We start from the raw sequence: 24561 nt of genomic DNA on the forward strand, positions 1-24561 counted from the left end.
AGCTGGCCTGGAAGAGGGGCAACCGGGACAGAATCCGGCGCCCCAACCGGGACTAGAACCCGGTGTGCCGGCGCCGCAAGGTGGAGGATTAGCCTATTGAGCCACGGCGCCGGCTCTGAAAAGAATCTTACTATTGATGTTATGAGATGAGCAAGGCTACTATTCCAAACTATGCCAAGAGTAGCTAACTTCAGATATTTAGGTTTTCATGAGAACAGTTTGCATTTTCGAAGAGACCAAACATCTCAAATGAATGCTAACCAAAATTTGCAGACATTTTCTTTACACACATGGTATCACCATTACTATAATCTTGAAAACACACTGTTTGAAACTGCTTCCATCATTTTTTAAAAATATTTATTTAAAAGGCAGAGCTAGAAAGGGAGAGAGAGAGAGAGAAATCTTCCATCTGTTTGTTCATTCCCCAAATGGCCACAATGGCTGGGGCTAGGCCTGGGCCATGCTGAAGCCTGGAGCCTAGAACTTTATCAGGGTCTCCCATGAGAGTGGCAGGAGCCTAGCACTTGGACCATCTTCCCCTGCTTTCCCAGGCAAATCAGCAGGGAACTGGGCTGGAAATGGAGCAGCCAGCACTCCTGTGGGATGCTAGCATCGCAGACGATAGGTTAGCTTGTGCCACAACGCTGGCCCCCACTTCCATCATTTGGAAAGCATAACTTTCACAGAGTATCTTTATGTGTTTTCATGGATAGGAAAGCAAATTCACATTAAATTGACTTATTTAATCTTCACTCTAGCTTCATTAATCAGATACTGATGTTTTGCCTTATCAGATAGGAAAGTGGAGACTTTTAGAAAGTTAAGGAATCTGCCTGCATTCTCAATGTGTGAAGTTTGTTTTCAAGCCTGGAACTTTTTTTTTTTTTTACAAAGGAAAAATATATTTGGCCACATAAACAAAGATTTGTTATGTGAGAAAAAAACAGTCTAACAACATAAGTAATAAAATAAGGTAAAAAGAAAGTGCAAGGGGCCAGCGCTGTGGTGTAGCAGGTTAAACCGCCACCTGCAACGATGGCTTCCTGTGTGGGTGCCGGTTTGAATCGTGGCTGTTCCACTTCCAATCCGGCTCCTTGCTAATGGCTTGGGAAAAGCAGCAAAAGATGGCCCAAGTCCTTGGGCCCCTGCACCCGCATGGAAGATCTGGATGAAGCTCCTGACTCCTGGCTTCAGCCTGGCCCAGCCCTGGCCGTTGCAGCCATCTGGGGAGTGAACCAGCAGATAAAAGATATTGGAAGATCTTGATCTCTCGATCTCTCTCTCCCTCTCTCTCTCTCTAACTTTGACTTTTTTTATTTTTAATTTTTTTTATTTGAAAGGTAGAGTTACAGATAGAGGTAGAGAGAGAGGTCTTCCATCTACTGGTTCACTCCCCAAATGGCTGTAACAAATGGGACTGGGCCAGGCCAGAGCCAGGAGCTTCTTCCAGGTCTTCCACATGGGTGCAGGGCCCCAAGCACTTGGGCCAGCTTCCACTGCTTTCCCAGGGCATAGCAGAGAGCTGGATTGGAAGAGGAGCAGCAGGGCAGCTCCTGCCGATGCAGCCATCTGGGCAATGAACCATCAGATGGGAGACCTCTCCCCCTCTCCCCCTCTCCCCCTCTCCCCCTCTCCCCCTCTCCCCCTCTCCCCCTCTCCCCTTCTCCCTCCCTCCCTCCCTCCCTTTCTCTGTAACTCTGCCTTTCAAATGAATAAATAAATCTTTAGGAAAAAAAATGGAGCAGGAGGGACTCAAGCTGCCACCCATATGGGATGCCAGCACTGCAGGTGGAGGCTTTACCTGCTGTGCCACAGTGCAAGCCCAGGTCTTTGGATTCCAGATACCACTTCCTATTCCTGTAGAAAGGGCAGAGTGATTGTTTTAACCTATTCTCTTTTCTCTAACTGGTCTTCAGTTCTGGAATCTCAGAACGGTAGCCCTGTGGTGTTTATTCTACTTGAGATCTTGGAGTTATTGGTAAAATTGAATCTGGAATTATACTTTGTTTTTTTTTTTTTTCTCTCGTCCAGAAAATTTACCGTGAGGGTTGGGATGAAATGAAGATGAGCTGTGATGTGCGCCTGGACGCCATCCCTATCCAGGCTGCCAAGGCCTCCAGGGAGATTGCCAGTGACGTGAGTGTGGCCTTTTTTTAACTTCTCAGCTTGTTAAGCAAATGCCTGGGGTGCACCAAGAGGACGTGCTGTGATTCATCTGCTTTGTTTCTTCATGTCCAGTATAAATACAAGCTTGACCACGAGAAGCAGAAGGGACACTACGTAGGCACCCTCACAGCCAGGGATGACAACAAGATCCGGTGGGCCCTCATAGCTGGCAAGCTTCAGAATGAAAGAGAGTACAAGATGCACTGGGCCAAATGGAAGAGCAAGTTCCAAAGTCCTGCGGACATGCTCTCCATCTTGCATTCTAAACAAAGCCAGACCCTGGTCAGCGACGTTGATTACCGCAATTACCTGCACCAGTGGACCTGCATGCCCGACCAGAATGACGTGATTCAGGCCAAGAAAGCCTACGAACTGCAAAGCGATGTGAGTGGACTGCCCTGTCACTTACCATGAGTCCTGCAAAGTTCATGACATTACACCCTTGAGTCACCATGTCACGTCCTTCTACAGCCAGGAATTTGATACTAGTTACACCTTCTAGTAGGGCATTGAAATCACAAAAGCCAGGAGGAGCTAGGCTTTGTATCAAGACATAACTGGTAGTGTGAATACAGATCTGAAGTCTATCTGGTTGACAGAGACCACTGTGAAAATGCGATTGCTACAGAATGTAGGTGGCAACTGAGGATTCTGTCTAGCAAAATGTTGGCAGCCCATGGAGGAGATGTAGGCATAGACATTTTTTGTTGTTGTTGACACAGAGTTTATAAATTTTTAACTAAGTTGCCACAATTTCTAAATCGGAAAAAATTTTGTAGATGAATCTAGGACTTTTCTATTTCTCTTGAAGATTCAGAGGGTGCAACTCTGAATATGCTTTATCCCTTGCTAATAATAACTGGACTGAATTTGGGCTAACCCTCTTTAAACAGAAAAATAATATGCAGGTACTTCACAAAGTCAGTGAAAAAGTAGAATGAAATGTTTACTTTGGTGCAGAAAAGCTTTTGAAATCCACGTGGTTTTTGTGGGTTTTTTAATGACATTTATTTTCCAGGAACTTTTTGAAGATCCCTCATTTCCTTCGGTTTGTTAAATGACGTGGTCTCCTAATTAATTTTCTTAAGTTATCTTCCAGACTGTAGAATATATCACCCTTCTGTCACATAGGGTTTGCATTATTATATTTCCTCATTAGACCAGTGGATGGGCTAAATAGCATGAGGTGAACAAGGTTGCTGGATTCATTCTGGCCTTGTTTTCACAGGCTGTCTACAAGGCTGACTTGGAGTGGTTACGTGGAATTGGGTGGATGCCCAGTGATTCTGTGTCTGTCAATCATGCTAAACATGCTGCGGATATCTTCAGTGAGGTATGCCAAGGTTTTGACCTGCCTTTAAGGGAATTTTCCCAAGAAACGGAACAAAAACACATAAACCAAAATGGAGTCCCATCATGTCAGCAATTTTAATCGTTTTAGTTGCTGTAATTTAAGCCAGACATTTTTCCAAAATAATCCTGTATTTTCCCCAACACATTAAGAGAGTACATTCATCCTATAATATCCATCCATCCTATAATATCAAATGGTACTGGGAGTCACATAAATGGAGAAAATCTATCTGCAAGAGTCATACACTTGGGAGAAATTTGTCCGGTTGAAAAAACATACTGTGTTGTGATACACACAAGAATAAATTATGTAGCTTTGGGAGCTAAGAAAATGTGCTACTTTAAAATCTGTGGGAGGCACAAGAAACCCACACACATGTTTAAAAAATACAATGCTAAAAAGAAAGCAAAATTACCAAGAGAATGCCATTCGATATGTCACCTGTGCTTGTAGTACAGAGGGACCCTTAAGTTTAGTGTAGCTTTCTTGCTCATCAGGATCAAGCACGACAGTTACCTAAAAGATACTTTCTTTCCCATAGAAAAAGTATCGCACAAAAATAGAAACGCTCAACTTTACCCCGGTGGATGACAGAGTTGATTATGTGACAGCGAAACAGAGTGGTGAGATCCTTGATGATGTGAGTATATGGTTCTTGTCATTTCCAGAGCTTTTCCAGCTACGTAGACTCAGCACACAGTCACGGTCTGAGAGAGAGAGAGTTTAATCACTGAAACTGCTATTGCTAGCCATTGCCTGGACCATATGATGTTTTCTTAATAGCCATCCTCTTGCCCCCTTGCCTCTTACTCTTAGATTAAATACCGGAAAGACTGGAATAGCATCAAATCCAAGTACACCCTCACAGAAACCCCACTGCTGCACACCGTCCAGGAGGCTGCGCGGATACTGGACCAGGTATGGATCCTTACCTGGATGCTGGCGCTTTGGGTGATGATGGAGAGCCACAGAGACCTGAAGGAGATGCATGCGCTCCACCTATCCCTCCCTTCGGACTCCTCGTTTTAACCCCTTGCTGTGGCTCTCTGTCTTTTAGTACCTCTACAAGGAAAGCTGGGAGAAACAGAAAGCCACAGGTTACATCTTGCCTCCAGACGCTGTGCCATTTGTTCATGCCCATCACTCCAGCGATGTTCAGAGTGAGGTAATCTATCCTGGTTATGAGTGTAACTTCGCAAAAGCTGGGCCTTGTGCGTGAAACCTTCCAGTGATGCCTAAGGCATGGACAGCATCACAGGGTGTTCCTTTGCAGTTTGGCAGACTGAGCTGGGCTTGGTGGTGGTGGGAATACCTGTTCTTTCAGTCCTTTTCCCGTGGACTGTGGGTTTCCTTCAGTTTTCTTGGCTTCTTTAACAGCTATTGTTTGAGTTCTTTATTATCTCTTAAATTCTCTGCCCTCCCCTAAAATCTGTAGGCCTTCAAATAAAACTATTGCCAGAATGAAAAATACACTATATATTTTTTTCTATTTCAAGGTGGTTTCTTCACATATTTATTTATTTCAATGCTTTTTGTTATTGGTTCTGGGGTGGGGAACACACAGAAAGTTTTGGGGAACAGGTACTGAGTTTTCTGGTGTTCTTTAGCAGGTGGTTGGGCCTCTTTTGCCTTGTGTGCTTGTCAAAGCTGATGGAATCTGTTTTCTTCTTTCCACCAGCTGAAATACAAAGCTGAACATGTGAAGCAAAGGGGTCACTATGTTGGTGTTCCAACGATGAGAGATGATCCCAAACTGGTGTGGTTTGAGCATGCAGGACAGATTCAGAACGACAGGCTTTACAAAGAGGATTATCACAAAACAAAGGCCAAAATCAATATACCTGCTGATATGGTGTCAGTTGTGGCTGCCAAGGAGGGGCAGAACCTTGTCAGTGATATTGATTACCGTAATTACCTGCACCAATGGACGTGTCATCCCGACCAAAATGATGTGATTCAGGCAAGGAAGGCCTATGACCTACAGAGCGACGTAAGTGGTTTTTGTTTCTTCTTTATGCAGCAATAGACAGTGCGTTCTGAGGCTGATAAGCAGCATTCCTGAAGCACCAGTCTTTGAAACTTTGGGCCATAAATACTTAGTTTGCTCCCAAAAGGGAACTGAGACTGGATATGAAGTACAGAAAGATCAAGGGCAGTGTTGACAGATGGCTTTGCCTACTGACTGCATTGCTGAATAACTTTCAAAGTCAGTTTTTTTAATTAGAAAAAAAATATGCTATTTCTGCTATCAGCATCTCCTCAGTCTCCCTCATATGGGAAAATAGCATCTGCTTTTAAGTTGGCTTGAGTGGGAACCAAAACTGAGCTGTGGTTTTTATTATTAGATGACAGAAGTCAAGGACTCAGGAATGCCTCATTCATGCTTTGCCAAACATCTCATTGCTCAAGGCAGTTAGGAAGGCATTGCTTGCAAGGAGTCAAAGAAAAAAAAAAAAAAAAAAAACAGGAAAAAAAAATACTGATTAAGCTGGAACAAGGGCCCAGCCTCCCTCATGCAAAACCTGGGTAAAGCTAGGACAGAGCATGACATAGGCCACCTCCCACAGACGTCTGAATCAAGATCTCTGCCTGCTTCCAGCCATCTGTAGGAGCAGAACAGAAACACGATGCATTTGATTTAGTTATTCAGGTGCTCAGAGCGGGTAACCTTACCAGGCTTCTCCTCATTAGCAAAATGGAAACAGGAAGTCAAAGGCAGCTGCAGCGTAGATGCTGGGCTTGAACATCCCACCTGACCAGCTGCTGCAGCAGAGTGATTGGTGTGGAACTAATCCGATTAGCAGCCCCTCTCAGGAGCTCGGACAGAAGTGGGCAGAGATAGACTTGGCCAGACCAGAGGAATTGCCTCCGGCTTTCTTACAGATGCACGAGCAATTGCTTGTGTGATTTTTTTTTTTTCCTAATCCAGATGCCTCCCCCTAGTTGTGCATAACTAAATGTACGAAGTCCATCTAAAACTGCAGCCTCCTTGGCAAAGCTTTTAGGGCCTTGACTCCCACAGCGCTTGAGTGGTCTTGCTCTCACAGCACTTAACCTCTTTGCACTCCGTGAATGGCTTCTCTCCACTCCTATTCTGCTTTTGACTGATTCCTCAAAGCACCAATAGTTAACAGTGACTTCTGCCAAGTCACAGGCTGAAGACTGTTGAAATCACGATTGAGTGAATGAGACAGGAGACAGTGAATGAGACCAAAATCCTTTAAAAACCTCTGAAAAAATAGTTTGGAATCTGCTGTCTGGAATCCTGTGTCGTTTACTTCTCCATCATGTTTCTCTTCCTGCTCCAGAATGTCTACAAAGCTGACCTGGAGTGGCTCCGAGGCATTGGGTGGATCCCCCTGGATTCTGTGGACCATGTACGGGTTACGAAGAACCAGGAAATGGTGAATCAGGTATGCAAAGCCGATTCCTCTTCTAACCTGCCCATGCAGCAATAGGTGCACTGTGGGGATAGATCCAGAACAATCATCTCTGTTCATTTGCAGATAAAATATAAGAAAGATGCTCTTGACAACTACCCTAACTTTACAAGTGTGGTGGATCCTCCTGCGATTGTTCTGGCCAAGATTAATGCCGTCAACCAGAGTGATGTAAGTTTGTGTTGTATATGCTGGGGAGTTCGTGTCTGTCATCGAATAGATGAGCTTAACTCTAGATAATTGCATGTTAGAAATGGGGAGGCAGAGTTGGGATACTATAAAGTAATCTTTGAGGGGAAAGTTCTTAAGAGTCGCTAGCAGGTGATATATACCCACTTGTAAGTATATGTGTGTGTGCGTGTGTCTCCAAATTATTCTATTAGATAAATTGACTAAAATCCAACAAGTTGGCTAGATCTTTAAATGTAGACTAATTATTGTGTTAGATAGATAGATCTGTAGGTATATCCTAAGAAAACGTAATCAAAAGGTTTTGTTTTGTTCTGACTCCTTAGGTAAAATACAAAGAAACATTTAATAAAGCCAAGGGCAAGTATACATTTTCTCCAGATACACCACATATCTCCCACTCCAAAGACATGGGAAAACTCTACAGCACTGTAAGTCCTATTTTATGTAATAACTCAATTCCTAATTTTAAGCCTTTGTCAGTGTTCATATTCTTGGCTGATTCTGTGAACAGCAACAATAATTTTTATTGCACTTAGTTTATTAGAAGTAGCATATTATTCAGGGTACATAGTGTTTATTCAAGTTGAGCTCTCATGATATCCCAGGCACTATAAGAGGCACTGAGGGACAAAGTTCAATGAGACCAGGGCTCCAAGAGCCCATACAAGTAAGAGGGACAGGCATGTAAGTAAAGAGCTAGATGATAATGTAACAAGTGCTAGAAAGGCCCTGGGTGCACATAGCACAGAGCAAATGGATGAAAGATGATTTCTCTTTAGCAACCACATTCAAGTATCCCCAGCTAACAAGTCGAAGACTTGCCCTCCAAAATTTAGTTCAGCCAATTCAAAGGGAGAAAGGGAAAGAGGAGGAGAATGAGGAGGAGAAGATGAAGGTGAAGAAGATATTTATGTGTATGCCCAATGGGGAGCAATCACAGATGGTTCTCTCCCTATGTCCAAATTTATTGTATTTTCAATAGAACTGTAAATATAGTTAACTCTGTTCAGCCAAGGCACTCCCCTGTTTTAGTTCATCACACTAAGGGCTATAAAGATTTCAACCTTGCCTTGAACATAAATGTTTTACTTTGATTTTTCTCATTTGAGTGATATCTGAAAGAAGTTGAGTGCAAACTTTTGTTGACATGTGTTTCTTGGTTCTAGATACTGTATAAGGGGGCATGGGAGGGAACCAAGGCCTATGGCTACACCCTGGATGAGCGCTATATTCCCATCGTTGGAGCTAAGCATGCTGATTTTGTGAACAGTGAGGTTAGTATGACCTTTTCTTCTCCCAGGTTTGGGAGTCCTCACTGGGGGACAAGGGACTGTTAGAAAACCCCATTAATTCTCAATGTTGGACCCACTCCACAGCTTAAATACAAAGAGACATATGAGAAGCAGAAAGGTCACTACCTGGCTGGAAAAGTGATCAGTGAGTTCCCTGGCGTGGTCCATTGCCTGGATTTCCAAAAAATGAGGAGCGTGGTAAGCCAATGTTTGCTTTAACACAGGATTCGTGCGCCTTCAGTTGTACAAGTGTGTCTGCCTATTTATAACCTGCTCTTTGGTTCAGAACTAGCTGGGAGATGGATTGGTATGGAAAGACTCATTCTTGAGGTTTTCCACACTCCTGTCTGCCACTCTGGGGACCCTTGAAGGATGTGCGCTTTCTCCCACCTGCTCTGTCCTCTATTAACACACTAAGGGCTCTCTTTGGAGAAAAGGATGAGAAATTTCAGCAGAAACAAAAAATGTACTAAAGTATCATTTTTTAACCTTAGTCTATTCTAGAAATACTGACCTATAATGGAAATAAGGCTCAAAAAGAGTTTGATCTGAATAATTTGTTTTCATTCCTTTTTAATATTCAACTTTTAAAAAAATGTTATTTTTTAGTTGAACTACAGAAGAGATTATGAAAACACCAAAGCAAATGTTCACATCCCCAACGATATGATGAATCACGTGTTGGCTAAAAAGTGCCAGTACATCCTCAGTGACCTGGAGTATCGACACTACTTTCACCAGTGGACTTCTCTTCCCGATGAACCCAAAGTGCTACTTGCCCGAAACGCCCAGGAGATCTTAAGTGATGTATGATGTCCTTTCTGCAGCTCGATCTAGTTATAGGCTTGCCCAGCCCTGCCTGGGTCGACCAGGCTCCAGTTGGCTCTGTGTTCCCAAACTCTGCTGCTTTTAACACAACATGGCATGAATAACCACCTCGTGGTATAAGAGTCCCTCTGACACAGTTGCAAAACATTTCATCTGTTTAGGACTAGACAAAGATTCAGAGATTGTCCTTCTCCGCTTCCTTAGGCCAGGGAGTGCAAGACCTTCTAGCTGGTGAGAGGCCCACCCCTTGTCCTCTGAGCACTAAGTACCACCAAGAGATAAGAGGAAATTAGTGAAATGCCAACTGTAAATTCAGAATACCTGTCACGTTTTATTGGTCTTTCTTTCTTGCAGAATGTATATAAAGATGACTTGAATTGGTTGAAAGGCATCGGCTGCTACGTATGGGATACACCCCAGATCCTCCATGCCAAGAAATCATATGACCTCCAGAGTCAGGTGAGCTGATCTTGCCAGAAGGACTGGTTCCTCCTGGGCTATTGGAACCCATGGTGGTTGTCAGTGCGCTGATTGCCAGGATGTCTCATGCTCAGGAAAAAAAAAAAGTCTCCTATCCCCAGTCAGACCTCTCCTGGTGGCCTGCTCTGGTGCTGGGCTTTCTCAATGGGAGTCCCCTGTGGTATAAGGCCATGCACTTTTGTTAGAGAAAGCCATCCCGCAAGTATTTCATAGCAAACTATTCTAGCATCGTTACCTTAGCTCATCAGGTTAACTCACAGAGAATAATATTTGAACACAAATAGATGTGTTTTGAAGCACAAAACAGATTTCTGGAAAATGGCCAAAGAGATGGTTCCACTCTGATAGGGCAGACCTAATGGGACACTGAAATTCAGGAGCTGTTGTCAGGGGTGGGTGATGGGTGGATATGGGAAGGCAGCACAGGGAAGAAGGGCACCTGGCAAAGATCCACATCCTTCTCTTGGCTTTTGCTTTTAAGATTTATTTGGTTTAATTGAAAGGCAGAGCTACAGAGGGTGGGAGGGAGAGGCAGAGAGAGGTCTTCCATCTGCTGGTTCACTCCCCAGATGGCTGCAATGGCTGGTGCTGAACCAGGCCAAAGCCAGGAGCCAGGAGCTTCCTCCAAGTCTCCCACATGGGTGCAGGGGCCCAAACAGTTGGAGCATCCTCCACTGTTTTTCCAGGTGCATTAGCAGGGAGCTGGATTGGAAGTGGGAACAGGTGGGACTTAACTGGCAGCCATATGGAATGCCGACACTGCAGAGGGCAGCCCAACCCACTATGCCACCTCCCTCCCCTCCACCCACCCACCACCACAGCCTCTTGGTCAAGACAAACTGTTCGTTTCGGCAACCATACAAAGTGTCAGCACTACAGAATGAGACCTCTTGGTTAGGACTGGAGCAGAAACCCAGAAATACAGACGCTTCTCAGTTGGCACAGAGGTGGTAACAGGCCTGAATTTTGCCATTTCCAGTGACTCTTGTTTCTCTGCACAGCTACAATACACAGCAGCAGGTAAAGAGAATCTGCAGAACTACAATCTGGTCACAGATACGCCACTTTACGTGACTGCTCTTCAAAGCGGCATCAACGCCAGTGAGGTGCGTCTTCCTGTGCTGCTTTTTCGGGGACAAGCTTTTTGTCTTTACATGGTTTCAAACAGCGGAAGTGAAGAACCTATTCTTTTTTTTTTTTTTTTTTTTTTTTTGTGGTCGTAGGTGAAATATAAAGAAAATTATCATCAGATCAAGGACAAATATACAACAGTTCTTGAAACAGTGGACTACGACAGAACCAGGAATCTGAAAGATCTGTATAGCAGTGTGAGTGGAGTTTTTTTCCCTCTTGTATTTGAGCCACCTTTTCCCCTTTAGAGACCATAAAAGGCGCCCTGTTCCTGTAGGGCTTTCCGTTTTTTTCGCCAGACCTTCAAGTTCTTTCTTTCTCACATGAAATCATTGTGTGTGCAGTTAATTTAGTCCCAAGCTCAAGAGAAGACTTGGGGATGGTAGGGAGTGTCTGGCAAAGACAGAATGGGAGGAAGAACTTGGCACTTGGAGCTAACCAGAATTCATTCTCCCATACTCACACAAAATCTCTTGACCCTCCAGAACCTGTACAAGGAGGCCTGGAATAAAGTGAAAGCCACCAGCTACATCCTGCCAACCAGCACCTTGTCCCTGACGCACGCCAAGAACCAGAAGCACCTGGCCAGCCATGTAAGTCACATACAAACACAACAGGCTCCCCTCTCTGCCTCATCTGCTCCACACTCCCAGAACTTTCCAGGCTGGTTCTTCTGTTGCCAGAGGCACCCCTAGCACAACCTCGAGGTGCCATGCAATCATTCCAGATGCTTGGTGGTCATGGAGTCTGCGTGCTCAGTGCCTCCTCTCAGGGCCCAGTAGGCCAGAGAGAATCAGAAGGACTTGTGAGCAATGTAGTTTTGACCTCTGAGGCTGCCTGTCTGCAGATGCCATGGACCGAGAGTGTCTGTGTTCATCAGAAGTCAGGAGAGGCAGGAGTCATAACATTCCACACAAAATAGACTCTTGGTCTGCAGAATTATGTGGGTTTGGGGCAAAAATAAACCAATGGATATGATAGCTAATTATGACTCAAACTGCAAGAATGGTTAAATTATTTTTGCAGCAAAATATGTAAAACTTGCAAAATCATTTGAAATTCTGCCTTTTATTAAATTTGGAGGGGGGACCTTGAGAGGAGAGAGAGAAAGAGAATGAGAATGAGCGCAAGCTTACCTGTTAGATCATGCCCAAATGCCCGCCACAGCAGCCTAGGCTGAGGCCAGAGTCAGGAAGAGCAAATGCCATCTGGGTCTCCCACGTGGGTGGCAGGAACCCAGTTTCGTGAGTCATTACCCGCTGCCTCCAGGGGCTGCACTGGTGGGAAGTTGGAGTCAGGAACCAGAGCCAGAAATCAAACCCAGACTCTCTGATCTGGGATGCAGGCATCTTAACCTTGAGACTAAATGCCTATTCCTAAAATCCTACCTAAACAAGGTGGTGTTTTCACTGGTATAGCCATGATTACTTTTAAAAATCCTAGATCACATGAGCTGTTTAAATACAGGATAAAGTCTTGTGATCTCTAACCCCAAAGCTCTCAAGTAAACCTTTTACTGTGAAATTTCCTATCATCTTCATTACAGCTCTAATGAGCCCAGTTCTCTTCAGAAACATTAGCTATATCCTTCTTCGTAATTGTGAACAGTTTATATAACACTGTACGTATCATTTCTCAAACGTGTTTTGATCATGTCCCATGGTGAGAAGTTTATTTTACATTGCAAGTCAACACACACACAACCCCTGAGACTATGTGAGTTTCTTCTGTCCTACTAAAGAATGCTGGCTGCTACACTGGACAATGCACTCTGGTAATCCTGATTCTGTTCTACTCATTGAAGTGCGAATGTCCCAGTAAACCAATTTCACACATCTCTAATGGATGTAGAGATGCCCAGTTTAGAAAAAGACTTTATTAGATAATATAATTAATTTTTACTTAAAGGAAAAATTAAGGTATATGACTCTAGCTAGATGCAATTCTGTTTGGAGGACTGCAAACACAGTAGTCCAGAGAGCCAACTTTTCATTTGGAAAGAGGAGTTTAGTAGATGGGACTTACAAAGCCCGGTAGAGGCTCTATCCCTTGGTCATGAAAAAAGTTGTAGAGGCAGGTTCTCAGCAAGCTGTTTTTGGAACAAGGTCAAGCATAGAGAAATGAGTTCTTCAAAAGAATTCCACACTTATACTTTCTTAAAACAAATGAGTTTCTCTGAATGTTGTCTTTGTAGTTGAAGAATATATTAGATGTAAGAAGCTGGAATTTTCTTTCTAGAAGATTCTGGTGGAAATTTTTGTTGGTCTCCATGCATTGAAGAGCTTGGCTGGAATACTGATCCAAACACTCCCAGCTCCCATTTTTTCACTGAGTGTGGGTCTCTGACTGCGAGGGGATTGTTATTTTTCCTTCATGTGCTGGGTATAGAGACTTTCCATCTCTGCCTTATCCCTTGGCTCATATGATCACGGGCCATTAGTTAAAAGGCAACATAGCTGAAGAATTAAAAATTCCTCCTCCCATCCCTGGGGAGTCAGCATTGTGGTATAGCAGATTAAGTCATTGCCTACGATGCTGATACCCCATATGGGAGCTTGTTCAAGTTCTGGCTGCTCCACTTCCAATCCAGCTCCCTGCTAATGCTCCTGTTAAAAACAGCAGAAGATTGGCTGGCGCCACAGCTCACTAGGCTAATCCTCCACCTTGCGGCGCCGGCACACCAGGTTCTAGTCCTGGTTGGGGCGCCGGATTCTGTCCCAGTTGCCCCTCTTCCAGGCCAGCTCTCTGCTGTGGCCAGGGAGTGCAGTGGAGGATGGCCCAAGTGCTTGGGCCCTGCACCCCATGGGAGACCAGGATAAGTACCTGGCTCCTGCCATCGGATCAGCGCGGTGCGCCGGCCGCAGCAGGCCGGCCGCGGCGGCCATTGGAGGGTGACCCAATGGCAAAGGAAGATCTTTCTCTCTCTCTCTCTCTCTCTCTCTCTCTCACTGTCCACTCTGCCTGTCAAAAAAATAAAATAAAAAAACCAGCAGAAGATGCCCCAAGTGGTTGGGCCCCTGCTACCCACATGGGAGACTTGGATGAGGCTCCTGGCTCCTGACTTCAGGCTGGCCCAGCCCTGGCCATTGTGGGCATTTAGGGAGAGTGTCTGTCTGTCTGTCTCTCTTTGTAACTCTGCCTTTCAAATAAATCAATCTTTTAAAAACCAAAAGCAAAACAGTTGGTCATAATGATGTTTTTTAAAGTCTCTTAGAAACTGAAATTCAAGAAAGACATTTCTGAAACAGCAGGCTTTTTAAGTTATCAAAAGCAGAGATTCCTGAGCACAGTTTTATTTTCTTCCCTTATGATAGTAAGCTATTGTCACAAAGTAGATTTTTTAAAATTGCACAGTCTTGAAATTGAGTTGGTTGTGGTAGCTGTTACAGTACTAGTGTTGGTATAGGCATTTTAACACAATAACTGAAAGTGTCACTGCTGTACAGTACAACAGCTATTTAGTTAGCATCTACACTGTACTCCTATTAGGTATTATAAGTAATCTAGAAATGATTCAAAGTGTACAGGAGGACTGTGCAAATGCTATGCCAATTTATGTAAGAGACTTGAGCATCCGTGGATTTTGGTATTGGGGGACAGATTCTGGAGCCAGTCCTCTGCAGATACTGAGAAACAGCTGTGCTCTCTCAAACTGTGTTTCTTCTTTCTTCTTTCCTCTACAGATCAAATATCGGGAGGAATACGAAAAGTTCAAAGCTCTTTATACTTTACCAAAAAGTGTTGAAGATGATCCAAACACAGCCCGGTGCCTCCGAGTTGGCAAGCTTAACATTGATGTAAGTCATCTCAAAGGCTTTGCTTCAAACTGAGGACAAGCAAAATAGCCGTGCTTTGTAACTCAGAACATTGCTCCAGTAAACAGTGAAAATGACACTGATTGTGGATATGTGAAAAAAAACTAAGCATCATTTCAGTTCATGTTGATTTTAAAAAAAAATGTCCCTGATACTGTTGTAGAGAAAGTGTTGTCCCCACCCTGCCCCCAACTGCAGGGTCACCCTGACTTCTCTGGTGTGTCAGAAGACATGTAGACACCTTAGCACAATTTCCTGCATAACTGGTGTGTAATTTGAACTTCACAGCGCCTCTACAGATCAGTTTATGAAAAGAACAAGATGAAAATCCACATTGTGCCTGACATGGTAGAGATGGTGACTGCCAAGGATACTCAGAAGAAAGTCAGTGAGATTGATTACCGTCTGCACCTCCACGAGTGGATCTGCCATCCCGACTTGCAAGTCAACAGTCACGTCAGGAAGGTCACAGACCAGATCAGCGATGTAAGCCATTGTGGTGCGGTTGTCCCTCTGCTGCCCCATCCCAGACTCAGCTGCTTCTTTACCTCTGCCTTTCTCTCCTGCTTTGTGTTTATCCGTGAGTCTGTCTTGATTCTGGAGCAGTCCCTGGGTGCTTGCCCCACATGTGACTGATTCTGTTGCACCCACGACCTCATTTTGCATGATGTCTTCTGCTTTTTATTCTGCAATGGCATCTGGGTTCAGAGCGTGCCTATGTTCTTGGTGTTAAAGTCATGGCCACTTTTTGTGCTCATCCCCTCCATCTGCTGAAACCCTCTAGATCGTGTACAAGGATGACCTCAACTGGCTGAAAGGCATTGGTTGCTATGTCTGGGATACTCCTGAAATTCTCCATGCCAAACACGCTTATGACCTACGCAATGATGTGAGTTGGCCTTGTTCTGCTTTGTTTTTGACATATTTCCATCTATAGCCTGGAGTCAAGAGGAAGATTGTAAAATAGCGATGTTGTCAGAGACCAGCTGTGGATTAACTCATATTAAGGATGGCTGAACTGGATGAAGATGCTGGGATTAGAGCAGCCATTTCTCGGGAGGCATGTGACTGTCCTGTTAAACAATGCAGTCCAGCTGTGTCATTGTCCTAGATGGAGAAGGGACCCTTGGCTTCTCTTTCTACTGTCCGGACTGTTCTGGATGTATTAACACATAATTCTTATGACAGAAAAAAATTCATTTGTTAGGAGTTTATGATACTAAAGACGGGATCTCTTTGGAAGGAGAGAACTTGCCAGGCAAATAAATATCATAGTGAACATGTCAGTAAGAAAGCTTAACTTTCCCAGAAGAGCAGTCATCAAGACTTCTAGAAGACTCTAGAAGCCCCATATGAATGTAAGGTAGTGCTGATTGTTAAAAAAGTATCCTGGTCTGCCACATAAGTGCTGACAAATGCAAACCTCCATGAACTTCAGCAGTGTCCAGTATACTGAGAGATCCAATGCAGCCTCGCTTTCTTCCCTTTGGCAGATCAAGTACAAAGCTCACATGATGAAAACAAGGAACGACTACAAGCTGGTCACAGATACACCGGTCTACGTGCAGGCTGTCAAGAGTGGGAAGCAGCTAAGTGATGTGAGTGCTCCCTGGGGAATTTCCTGTGGGAAGTGATAGAGACAGGGCTGCCACCCAGCCAAGGGCTGGGTACTGCCAGGCCTTTTGTAACTGAGAAGCCAGAGTAAGTACCATAGAAAAGGCACTGAAGGTGCTGCCTATAGCCCTAAAGCCTGAAGCGTTCAAGTGGTTTCCTGGGGGAAGTTGTAAGTGATCTGCGTCTAGGAATACTTTGTGTGTTAGAGCTTCCACTGTGGTCTATGTTGCATGCTGTGGTCTATGTTCCACTGTCTAGGCCTTCTCATAAATGAGGGCCAATTATGGTAGAATAAGAAGCAGGCAGGAGTTACATACAGGCACTGGAGTTCCATCTCTCCCAGAAACCATCTATGAGGCTTGTGAAAAGCACTTAACCTTCCAAGCCTCTGCATTCTTCTGTGTAAAATGGAAAGTGTTTTTATGTAAAGACCTACTCCAATGCCTGACATAGAACAGAAACAGCAGGCATAATGCTGCTCTTATTTTTAAAAAAAGTTTTTAAGAATTTGTTTGAGCGGCCAGCACTGTGACGTAGTGGTTAAAAGCCATGCCTGCAGTGTTGACATCCCAAATGGGCACCAGTTTGAATCCTGGTTGCTCCACTTCCAATCCAGCTCCTTGCTAATGCTCCTGGGAAAGCAGCAGAAGATGGCCCAAGTGCTTGGGCCCCTGCACCCACATGAGAGACCCAGAAGAAGCTCCTGGGTTCAGATAGGCCCAGCTCTGGCCTTTACAGCCATCTGGAGAGTGCACCCCCTGGTGGAAGATCTCTTTCTCTCTAACTCTGCATTTCAAATAAAAATAAATAAATCTTTTAAAAATATTTTAAAAATGCTGAGTGAAGGATAGAGAGGGGAAGACAAAGAGATCCTCCATCCACTTGTTTATTCCTCAAATGCCTTTAGCAGCTGGCAGTGGGCCAGGGCAGAGCCAGGAGCCTGAAACTCCCTCCTAGTTCTCCACGTAGGTAGCAGGGGCCCAAGCACTTGAGCCATCACCTGTTGCCTTCCAGGTCCATTAGCAGGGAGCTTGATTGGAAGCAGTGGTGGGACTCCATCCCAGGGGCTGGATGTGCCCCAACGCCTACCCCAAGCTGTTCTTTTTGAAAAAATCAGCTCCATAAGTCTACAATATTAGATCCCCACACAGAGTTGGGATGTTGAGACCTGTTATTTTGGAACTTCTAGTGGCAAAATGCTGGTGCCACCTCTTCTTATGCCTGAGCCATTTCTTCCACTTATTTCTCAGAGTGGGTAGCCACACCCTGGCTCTGTTCCTATTGGATATGACATAGTAATAGATCAGATAGAGTCCTCTCAACAGAAGGCAGAAGGCTGCTTTTTTTTTTTTAAGGGAAACCTGGGTTTTCATCTCCCTTGCTTCTTTCTAACAATGCCGCTGCAGTTGAAGTAGGTTCACTTTCTCTCTGCGCACAGGCTGTCTACCACCACGATTACGTGCACAGTGTCAGAGGCAAAGTGGCGCCAACCACCAAAACCGTGGATCTGGAGCGGGCCCTTCATGCATACAAGCTCCAGAGTGAGGTGAGCCCTGGGAACTCAGAGGACCCCGCAGAAACCCAGAGCCGTGGCCGCCCTGGAAGCAGCCTCAGCTTGGGCATCCTCGTGGCCTGACCTTCGAAAATGTAAATGACCTTTCCACATGAAATGGAGGAACAGGAAGAAAAGTAGAGAATCAACTGACTTCTCTCTTGGCAGGCAGGATCTTCTTATGAACTAATCCAATCAATAGTAAACAGGCATTTTTGGAATAGTACTTACAAGTTACAAAGAGGGCCAATATACTCTCTCTTCTTTCAAAAAGCCTAAAATCAGGATGGCAGAAGCAAGGCATTTAATCATAAAAGGCTACTAACAGTAAGAGTTAATGCTGAAAATTTCCGTTGGAATTCAGAAGAGAAAGACCCTGGACCCCACCTGTGTATTTTAATCTCCCTATTCTAGTACCCAGGGGGTACTGCTTTGATCTCAACTTTAAATGCTACTTCCCTTCTTGAATATTCAAAATAATTTGGTTTTTAATATGTTAGCGTCCGCACTGTTCTTTATTCCATTGCTCCCCTGAGAACCACACTAAGTGAGGTGACAGACAGAAACTCCTCCTACCTCCCCCTCTCAGTGAATATGCACCTCCCAGCAGCTTCATAGCCTGATGTCAACACACAAAGACGTCTCAGGGGTTGCTGTTGGCCTGAGTGGGGCTCACAACAGATGCCACTTGGCTGCATTTCTTCATTTCTTGTTAGATGCCATGCAATCAACCGTGCATAAAAAAATGGCATTTCAACCATGGTTCCCTTTTTCTAAAACAATAGGTTAAGAGTTACCTGAGTCTTTCATGACTCTTGGAACTTATTTGATTTCTTCTTGGAATCAGTTCATTGGGCACAAGTACGTTAGGTATCTGATCAAAATCCCAACGGGAGCTGTGTATGATTTGTTTACCTCAGATGTTGTTGATGCCACTTGCCATTGTACTTACTCTTCCTCATTCCGGCAGAATCTATACAAAACCAGCCTTCGCACCCTGCCCACTGGATATCGGCTTCCCGGAGATACTCCTCATTTCAAGCACAACAAGGACATCCGATACATGAGCAGTTATGTGAGTGGTCTCCTCCTCGTTAGGCTGTGGTCTGAGGTTGGGGAGGGAAGGAACTAGTGTTAATCAGTAGCTTCATTTCATCTTCCACTCACATGCTTTCAAGGAGTGCTATAAAGTTGGCTGCTTTTACAAGCCAGCGGTACTGTGGGGCAGCCCAGTGGGGTAGGATAGGATGTTCATGGGAGATCTGGCTCAGGGCCTGTGGCCCGCGGTCTTGGTACAGAAGCGTTCTGACCTATCCCAGATCATTGACTGGAAATGAAGCTTCATAAACTGCCACTGCCTGCAGCTTGCTCAGGTATTGGCTCTGATATTACCCTTCCCCACATCTTAAAAGATTAGATTGGAACTTGATGCATTTACCCCATGGGTAAGGCCTAGAGAAGTTTGACTATCCCAGTGACTCTGGTCTGCTGACTGTGCTTACGAACCAGCCATTGTTTGAAGACTAAGCTCTTGCTTCCATACTACCCTTCAAGGTCCTGGGAATCAACTGTGCTAGCAAAAGAGGCTCCATAGCCTGTGGCCCAATAGTGTTTCTAAAGCAATCAGTCAGAGATCTTAACAATGTAATGTGTCATTTAAAGAATTACTCCAGAAAGCCATTCATCATTCTTAAAAATATTCTCCTGTTCCTTTTTTGTATTTCCTAATTTCCTAGTCATATTATGTTTTTCTTGCATTTTGTGTAACCACCCTACAAAATGGATTTCACCTAAGGAAGGTTGGAATTTATTCCTTTCTGGACAAGGCTTTATTTTCTAACAAACAATTTTCAAGACTAAAATAAATATTGAGGCTTTGTCCCTGGCTTTTCTTAATGCTTAGAGAACAATTTTCAAATAAAGATGACATCTCTTTTCTATTTGAGAAATATAATGCTCTCTCTTTACCCATCATCACTCTCATTCTGACTTTGCTTTTGTAGTTTAAGTACAAAGAAGTTTATGAGCACATCAAGGCGAACGGGTACACTCTGGGCCCCAATGATGTTCCATTTGTCAACGTCCGAAGAGTCAACAAAGTCACCAGTGAGGTACTGTGAATACGGATTCACTGGGGGAAACGCTGAGTTTCAAAGACCATGACTTGTTTGAAAAGGAGTAAGAATTAATTGTATTTAAGCTGTAAATGTGCATGTCAACAGGGAGTAACAGAATCCTTTGTGTCACCGTTTATTGGTTTTTGTTTTAAAAAGATTTATTTATTTGAAAGAGTTACAGAGAGAGGCAGAGATAGAGAGAGATAGGTATTCCATCCGCTGGTTCACTCCCCAGATGGCCACAACAGCCGGAGCTGCGCTGATCTGAAGCCAGGAGCCAGGAGCTTCTTCCAGGTCTCCCACGTGGGTGTAGGGTTCCAAGGACTTGCGCCATCTTCTACCACTTTTCCAGGCCATAGCAGAAAGCTGGATCGGAAGAGGAGCAGCCGGGACTAGAACCAGCACCCATACGGGATGCCGGCGCTTCAGGCCAGGGCATTAATCTGCTGCGCCACCGTGCCGGCCCCTGTGTCACTGTTTTAATACTAGTATCTCTTTGCAGTGTTATTCTGTATTTGTAATGTCATCACAGGGACCCAGTTCTGTAGATTACGATGCAAAATCTTCCTAAAGAAGATTCTTTCTTCTGACAATTGTATTCAGAAATCTTTAAACAGATTGCCTTTTAGTCTGACTCATGACCCTAGTTTTCTACATCAGTTATTTGTGTATCCTATCCTTCTCTATAACCATCTGATGGAAAGTGGAAGACTTGGGATCCTTCACCTACATTGAATTAGTATCACTTCTCCTTTTTTCTTTAATCTCAGTCATTTCCCATAGCCTCTCCAGGCTCTTTGTGTGAAGTATTTGATTGTTGATTAGTCAGTTGATGCTCTCATTAACCCTCCCCTAACCATCGCAATGGCTTTTCCTCTAATGTAGAGACTGTACCGAGAATTGTACCACAAACTCAAAGACAAGATTCACACAACGCCTGACACTCCTGAAATTCGCCAAGTCAAAAAGACACAGGAAGCTGTCAGTGAGGTGAGTATTAGGAGAGAGACAGGCCGCGGAACCCAGGGATGAATGTCAGCCATCTGCACTCTCTAATTGTGTGTTTCTGCTTGTTGCTGTTGTTTTCCTTTAGCTGATCTACAAATCAGACTTCTTCAAGATGCAGGGCCACATGATCTCCCTGCCGTACACACCGCACGTGCTCCATTGCCGCTACGTGGGAGACATCACCAGTGATGTAAGCGTCTCACGGGGCTCTTTCTGGAGGAGTCTTACCAAGGGGCAGGGTTGTTTTCAGCGTTTAAGACATCCGGTGGTTTTTGAATGCCCTTCTCCACTGAGAACTTCTAAACTGTGTGTACAGGTTGGAGATGAAATAGTGGGAAGGTAGAACTCCACAAATCTCCACAATTCTCCAGCTACGGCAGTAGTAGTAAGAGCACCATTTGGAAAATAGAAGAGTTGCCACCATTCTCCATCACCCAGTGACCACCATTCTACATTCTATGCTGAGTCGTTACCGCCCCTCCACTCTAAGTGGCCGTGTCCCGGATCATGTTAATGACTTTCTTCCGCACATACCCATTCCTACCTCTCTGAGCAACTTCCTGATACTGCTTTTTAAAATTCCCCTTGGATGTTTCCATTTCTTTAAAGACCAATCCATTCAATCTCTGCTTTTCTCCCATTGATAGTATAATAATAAAATGATGTTAATGTTTTCCTCCAAGCTCAGAGTTACATACTTAAATGAGAAAACTCGACTTACTTGAGTGCAAGCAGGTAACAGATAACACAAGGTGGATGTGTTGAACCAAAATGAAAGAGTAGAGACCCTTTATCTGCAGAGGATACTTGCAAGACTTGGACTTGGGAGCTGCCTGAAACTGCATAGGATCAAACCCTGTGTATATGCTATGTTTTTTCCTATACATGCGTATCTAAGATAAAGTTAAATTTATAATTAGGTATAGTAAGACATTTTAAAAAATAATAAGATAGAACAATTTTAACAATGTAATAAAATGTACTTAAAACTTATGAATGTTTTATTTCTGGAATGTTCCACTTAATATTTTCAGACTATGGTTGACCATGGATAGAACGGAAACCAGGGAAAGTGAAATTGTAGATAAAGGGGGACCACTCTATATCAGTAAAGAAGTACAACAACTCTTCTTTTTTCCTTATTTATAATTGCTCATGACCACTTAAATTCTGTGTTTGCCCCACAGATTAAATACAAAGAGGACTTGCAGATCCTGAAGGGACTTGGCTGCTTCTTGTACGACACTCCTGACATGGTCCGCTCCCGGCACCTGCGGAAACTCTGGGTGAGTGCACTCTTCACAGATGCCTTGGCACAGCTTCAGACTCCCTGCCACCAGCATCCAGCAGCTGGGCAGAAGGAATCCTAGCCTTCAGCTATTTTTAAGGGGAAATTTACTACTCGCCCCCTTTGTCCAGGCCGTGACCTGATTAAGATGATCTATACCTCGTATGAAAGAGGATGAGCTTAGTTACATGACAATTATTTTCTTGTTTACCTGAGAAGACAACCAGGATACCTGAAGGGCCTGCTCAGCTTGCAGACACTGGCCATTTAAAAAGCAATGTTGACACACAATTCCTTAAATGATTAATCAACTTGCATTTCTCTTGTTATTTTGTTAGTCTAACTACCTGTACACTGACAATGCCAGGAAGATGCGGGACAAATACAAAGTGGTACTTGACACCCCAGAATACAGAAAAGTGCAGGAGCTGAAGACTCACCTGAGTGAGGTAAGTGTGCTTTGCCTGTCCCTATGGGTGAACCAAATTGCTAGATATGAACGGAATTATCACAGTGGTGCTCAGTTCCTCTAGTGATCAGTTTTCAGGCAGCCGCAACAGCGAGAACACTTCCCCTGTGCCCTTAACGGAGGAGTGACCGCCATGTCTAAGCAAGTCAATTGACTTCACAGTATGTTAGTTTGCTTATTTTATCCCTTACGGTAAAATGAGGGTATTCATTCTTGTCCTTCCTGTGAGTAGGACTGATGAGAGGTTTTACTTGATTTTATAGGTTAGAAAGTCCTTCTTTCTTATGATATTGTTATAGTCTCCAAATCAGACTTATTTCATTTGTTTTTTTCTCTCTCAGCAACACTGTTCATGGCAGTGCTGTTTGGTCTTTGACAGCTCCCTGCTCTTTGCCCACTCAGTAACATTCAGACTATTCAGTTTCATTCCATCGGCCTGCCTAACAGTGAGGCTCTGGAATTATTGCAGTTACCTGTCTCTGGCTTTCTCACCTGACTACTTGTCAAGTCTTTGAGGACTGAATCCCACCTTATTTATCCATGTTTCCCATAAGGCCCTGGCCATAATAGATGCCCCTGTTTGCCAGTGAGTGACTGTGCTTTGCAACAGTTATGGGCACTCCACAAATGTAAATGATTGCTCCTTTTATAGGTCAGTGGGTGATTCTCATTCTTCCATTAGTCTGTGTTGTGACTTCATCATTCTCTCTCTTTTTTTAAAAGTTTTTATTTAATAAATGCATTTTAATAGGTACAACTTTAGGAACCCTCCCTGACTCCCATTCCACCTCCCTCGCCCTCTCCCATCTCCTTCTTCATTATGCATCATTTTTAGTTTGATTTTATATACAGAAGACCAACTCCATGTTAAGCACAGATTTCAACAGTTTGCACCCACCCCCCCACACACAACACGTAGACTACAGTTTGATACCAAGATTTTCAGTCAATTTTCATAGTATAACTCATTAAGGACAGAGGTCCTACATGGGGAGTAAGTGCACAATGACTTCTGTTGTTGATTTAAGAATTAACACTCTTATTTATGACGTCGGTGATCACCCGAGGCTCTTCCCTTGGGCTGCTAAGGCTATGGAAGCCTTTCATGACCACAGACTCCATCAGTGTTTGGACACAGCCATAAGCAAAGTGGAAGTTTCTCTCCTCCCTTCAGAGAAAAGTACATCCTTCTTTCCACTGAGGTCTCACAGAGATCCTTCATGTAGGATTTTTTTTTTTTTTTTTTTTTGCCACGGAGTCTTGACTTTCCATGCCTGAAATGTGGCTTCATCATTCTCAATAGTACTGATGGCTGCTTAGGAATGTCATGCTCTTGAACTTAGAGCCCTGGCACTCCAAATGTTGCCCTTAGATAGGCAACCGCCTATACACTCAGGGAGCCAGAGTCACAGGGTGATTCATTCTTCAGCTGTCACGAGTACTACATTGAACCCATTTGCTTTCTTACCAGCTTCTCTTTGTATTTCACCCAGAGCCCACACAGTAAAGTTTATCGCAGTAAAGTTTCACTTTGGCTTTTCTACCCTGGCTGAGTACAGGAATCAACTTCGGAATATTTGGAAACTACCCCTGAGTGGGCTCTGAGCCTGGTTCCACACCACACTGGTTCTCTGTGTCTGGGCACTGGTGTGCTTGTAGATGCTCCTTAGGTAATCCCAGTAGGCATCATTTACTGCAAACCACTGCATCACATCTCCTCTAGGCACCAAATAATAAAATGTTGTTTGGGAACTTAAAGTGCCTTAGAATAAAGGTACCTCAATATCTTTACTTCTCCTGGATATCTGGGTT

At 44.1% G+C, this 24561-nt stretch overlaps 1 protein-coding gene across 50 annotated transcripts in view; it reads left to right on the forward strand.

Moving 5' to 3' along the window:
- NEB (nebulin) overlaps positions 1–24561 on the forward strand; it is a 217198-nt gene that overhangs the window by 132031 nt on the left and 60606 nt on the right. For all 50 annotated transcript variants that reach the window (XM_089328355.1, XM_089328318.1, XM_089328323.1 and 47 more), the window contains exons 92-119: positions 2035–2139; positions 2242–2553; positions 3398–3502; positions 4065–4163; positions 4340–4441; positions 4581–4688; positions 5202–5513; positions 6832–6936; positions 7030–7134; positions 7479–7583; positions 8322–8429; positions 8532–8645; positions 9057–9254; positions 9630–9734; positions 10757–10861; positions 10979–11083; positions 11372–11479; positions 14570–14683; positions 14990–15187; positions 15486–15590; positions 16195–16299; positions 17754–17861; positions 18838–18942; positions 19871–19978; positions 20870–20974; positions 21078–21182; positions 22180–22278; positions 22619–22729. In XM_089328355.1, coding sequence (XP_089184481.1) covers positions 2035–2139; positions 2242–2553; positions 3398–3502; positions 4065–4163; positions 4340–4441; positions 4581–4688; positions 5202–5513; positions 6832–6936; positions 7030–7134; positions 7479–7583; positions 8322–8429; positions 8532–8645; positions 9057–9254; positions 9630–9734; positions 10757–10861; positions 10979–11083; positions 11372–11479; positions 14570–14683; positions 14990–15187; positions 15486–15590; positions 16195–16299; positions 17754–17861; positions 18838–18942; positions 19871–19978; positions 20870–20974; positions 21078–21182; positions 22180–22278; positions 22619–22729 — 3564 coding nt within the window. The remainder of the gene's footprint in view (positions 1–2034; positions 2140–2241; positions 2554–3397; positions 3503–4064; positions 4164–4339; positions 4442–4580; positions 4689–5201; positions 5514–6831; positions 6937–7029; positions 7135–7478; positions 7584–8321; positions 8430–8531; positions 8646–9056; positions 9255–9629; positions 9735–10756; positions 10862–10978; positions 11084–11371; positions 11480–14569; positions 14684–14989; positions 15188–15485; positions 15591–16194; positions 16300–17753; positions 17862–18837; positions 18943–19870; positions 19979–20869; positions 20975–21077; positions 21183–22179; positions 22279–22618; positions 22730–24561) is intronic.

Source organism: Oryctolagus cuniculus, chromosome 3 (assembly GCF_051225735.1).
Source record: "Oryctolagus cuniculus isolate XC-2025 breed Fujian yellow rabbit chromosome 3, ASM5122573v1, whole genome shotgun sequence".
Lineage (NCBI taxonomy): Eukaryota > Metazoa > Chordata > Mammalia > Lagomorpha > Leporidae > Oryctolagus > Oryctolagus cuniculus.